Source organism: Acanthaster planci, linkage group LG02 (assembly GCF_054643075.1).
Source record: "Acanthaster planci isolate LZ-2023a linkage group LG02, COTS_SCS, whole genome shotgun sequence".
NCBI lineage: Eukaryota > Metazoa > Echinodermata > Asteroidea > Valvatida > Acanthasteridae > Acanthaster > Acanthaster planci.
In genome coordinates, this window is record NC_141778.1 from 13,365,259 (window position 1) to 13,368,168 (window position 2,910).

General features: G+C 44.9%; 1 protein-coding gene across 1 annotated transcript; it reads left to right on the top strand.

Moving 5' to 3' along the window:
- Window positions 1–2,388, top strand: LOC110973265 (uncharacterized). Its single transcript, XM_022223955.2, has one exon. The coding sequence runs from the start codon at window positions 257–259 to the stop codon at window positions 1,871–1,873; it is 1,617 nt and encodes a 538-aa protein (XP_022079647.2). The 5' UTR covers window positions 1–256; the 3' UTR covers window positions 1,874–2,388.
- Window positions 2,389–2,910: the final 522 nt, after the last annotated feature.

Genomic DNA, 2,910 nt, shown 5'->3' on the forward strand with positions numbered 1-2,910 from the left:
CCACATCCAAACATTACTTGTGTGTGAGTTCAGTCAGTTGTGAATAGATGATGAATGGTGGTGTGATCATGGATCATGTCATGCTCGTTGTAGACCACACCATGCTCTTGGGTTGGTATAGTGTACACATTCTGGCATGTAAGAAAAACAACGACCCGGTTACTTGATACTCTAATGCAACATCCCGCGCTTGCAATGTGTAACAACAGAATACAAGCACAGGTGAACCAGCCACAACAGGAATTCAAAACACGTCATGAAGCTTGGCTTACGTGCACTGCACTTTGCCTTTGTTTCGGTTATACCGGAGCTCAGATTACATGTACTCTCGGGAGATGAACTTTGTGTTACATACACGACAATGGCGAAACTCACTCTTATCTCACTGTGTCTTTTGGCGGTCAAATTGGTCTTCGCTCAAGATTACGACGACAATCATGCAAAGGTGCTAATAATTGGAGCTGGTGCTGCAGGTTTGCAAGCCGCCAAAGAGTTTCATGACCAAAGTATGAACGATTTGATCATCATCGAAGCCGCTAATTCCTACGGCGGTCGAGTCCACGACATTACTTTTGCAGGAATGCAGGTTGAGGCGGGTGCTAACTGGGCTCAGCCGCCAGACACAGAGATCATTGACACGGTAAAAAGACTCTCAATCGCTTATCATGTAGCGGACTACGATTCAGTTATCATCCGAAATGCGAGCGGGCATGATGTCAGCGAAGGTGCAGACCTGATTTGGGTGGACATGGAGCAAGCTGTAAAGAAGTTAGTTGACATAGGTAGTGAGTTGAATAAGCAGTGTCGTCGCGATATGTCTATCGGAGCTGCTCTCCGCCTGGCAGGGTGGAAACCCACGACACCTATCCACAAAGCTATCGAATTCTATGAATTTGATCTCGAGTGGTCCGATATTCCCTCTGTAACCTCTCTAAAATCGACCACACCTCTTCTGGTGCTTGATAGTGATACCCTGTATGTCACCGATCAAGGTGGTTTCAAGCGCATCTTTGAGGAGATCACTCCTTGGCTCATGATGGATCCTTATAAGAATCATCTTCGCTTGAACAAAACTGTAGTGTCGATCGTCGATAAATCTAGCAATGGAGTGGAGGTGAGGTGTTCTGACGGGACTACTTACACAGGTGATTACGCCCTTGTCACGGTAAGTCTTGGGGTCCTGCAGAACGATGTGATCGACTTCCAACCGGCCCTTCCAGAATGGAAGATTGTAAAGTTCTTCCAGTTTATCATGGCATCCTTCGCAAAAATCTTTATGAAGTTTCCCATTCAGTTCTGGGAAAACAAGGAGTGGATTCTCCACGCTAGCGAGCGTCGGGGATATTTCCCAGTCTTCTTAAACCTGAACTCAACCGGGACGTTTCCTGCAGATCCTAACATCCTTGTTAGCTTCGTTACTGGAGACGAGGCCCGTCGTATCCAGAACCAGCCATTAGCGGAGACAAAGGCTGAAGTCGAAGCGGTAATGCGCAACATGTATCCCAATGCTGGGGTTCCCGAGGCTACGCATATCTATGTCACTGACTGGGACACCAACCCGCTTTTCTACGGCGCTTACTCCAACTGGCCGGTTGAGGTTTCCACCGAGGGGTTTGAACAGATCCAGTCTCGTGTCGGTAACGTCTTCTTTGCTGGTGAGCACACAGACCCAATGTTCAACGGATACATCATTGGGGCCACTCGGAGTGGTGTACGTGAAGCCAGCAAGATTCTGAGCTGCATGAAGGGGGAGGAATGCCCAGCTTATGAACCACCCAAGTCATACTCCTGTCCTAGTAGTGGCAACATTGCTACGTTGTCATTTACTGCAGCATTAATTGCAGCATTATTCCACTCTTTTACGGCTTTGTAGTCAAGTATTCATGTAACATATGAATTGCAACAGAAACAACATGGTGTGTCATCGTTGTTGCATTGGGGCTCGTGCTCAACTACTTGAGATTTGAATAGTAGAACGCAGGACACCTGTTGTTTTTCAGAGGATACTATTACTAAGTAATTCTATACATGTACCTTTGTCTTAATTGGTTCAATTTGCCCGGGACGGTCACATGACCGGTCTATTTAATGCATGTTAGTCATTACCTTGTACATATAACACCGTGATGTCATTAATCCCAGGCCATTAATCCCAGTAAACTGTAGTGGGAGCAGGGAGCTGGCATACAGTACGATTCAGTGTAGTAATTTTACGTCAAATCTATTTACATGAAGTTCGTTTAATTGCGTAAGTTCCTCTACATAAAATATGCAGAGTTTGGAGACAGCATGTCACAACTTTCTGTGCAGCAACAGAGCGAGACTAAATTCAAAACCTTCAGGTGTTAAAAATATTACAAAGAATAAATTTACGAAAGAGGTATAGAATACCGAAGTGTGACGTCATTTTAAGCCAGGAAGTGTCGTGCAAACAAATTTTTTGGAGTACGCGCCCGCGTTGGTTCACGAGCTGGTTCTCGTGCATATGCCTTTCACACTCATAATTGTACTGCAGATTTATTATCTTTGCATACTCTATCCCATAGACGTACAAACGAATAGACCACCAGATCCTATTCAAAACTACAGGGGTTTTTCGTGATCTGCGCGGTGCCCGACTAAAATCAAAACTGTGCGCAAGTTCACCCCTCGGTATAGGGAATCTAAGCACAGTTGAAGAATTCCAGTCATAAAATTCTATGAAGCCAATTTTGGATTGAAAAAAATCCTCTATTTACTTAATCTGGCCCTTCGCAATTCAAAACAATGAGATTGAAACATTTGAAAAGAAGAGAATGCAGTGCGGAAGAGCAAAAAAGTGAACGTCTTTTGGGAGTACATAATAAACAAAATACCGGCATTGTAAGTGCATTGCGCGTAATGCGCACTGCATGAACGCGCTGCAGTCCA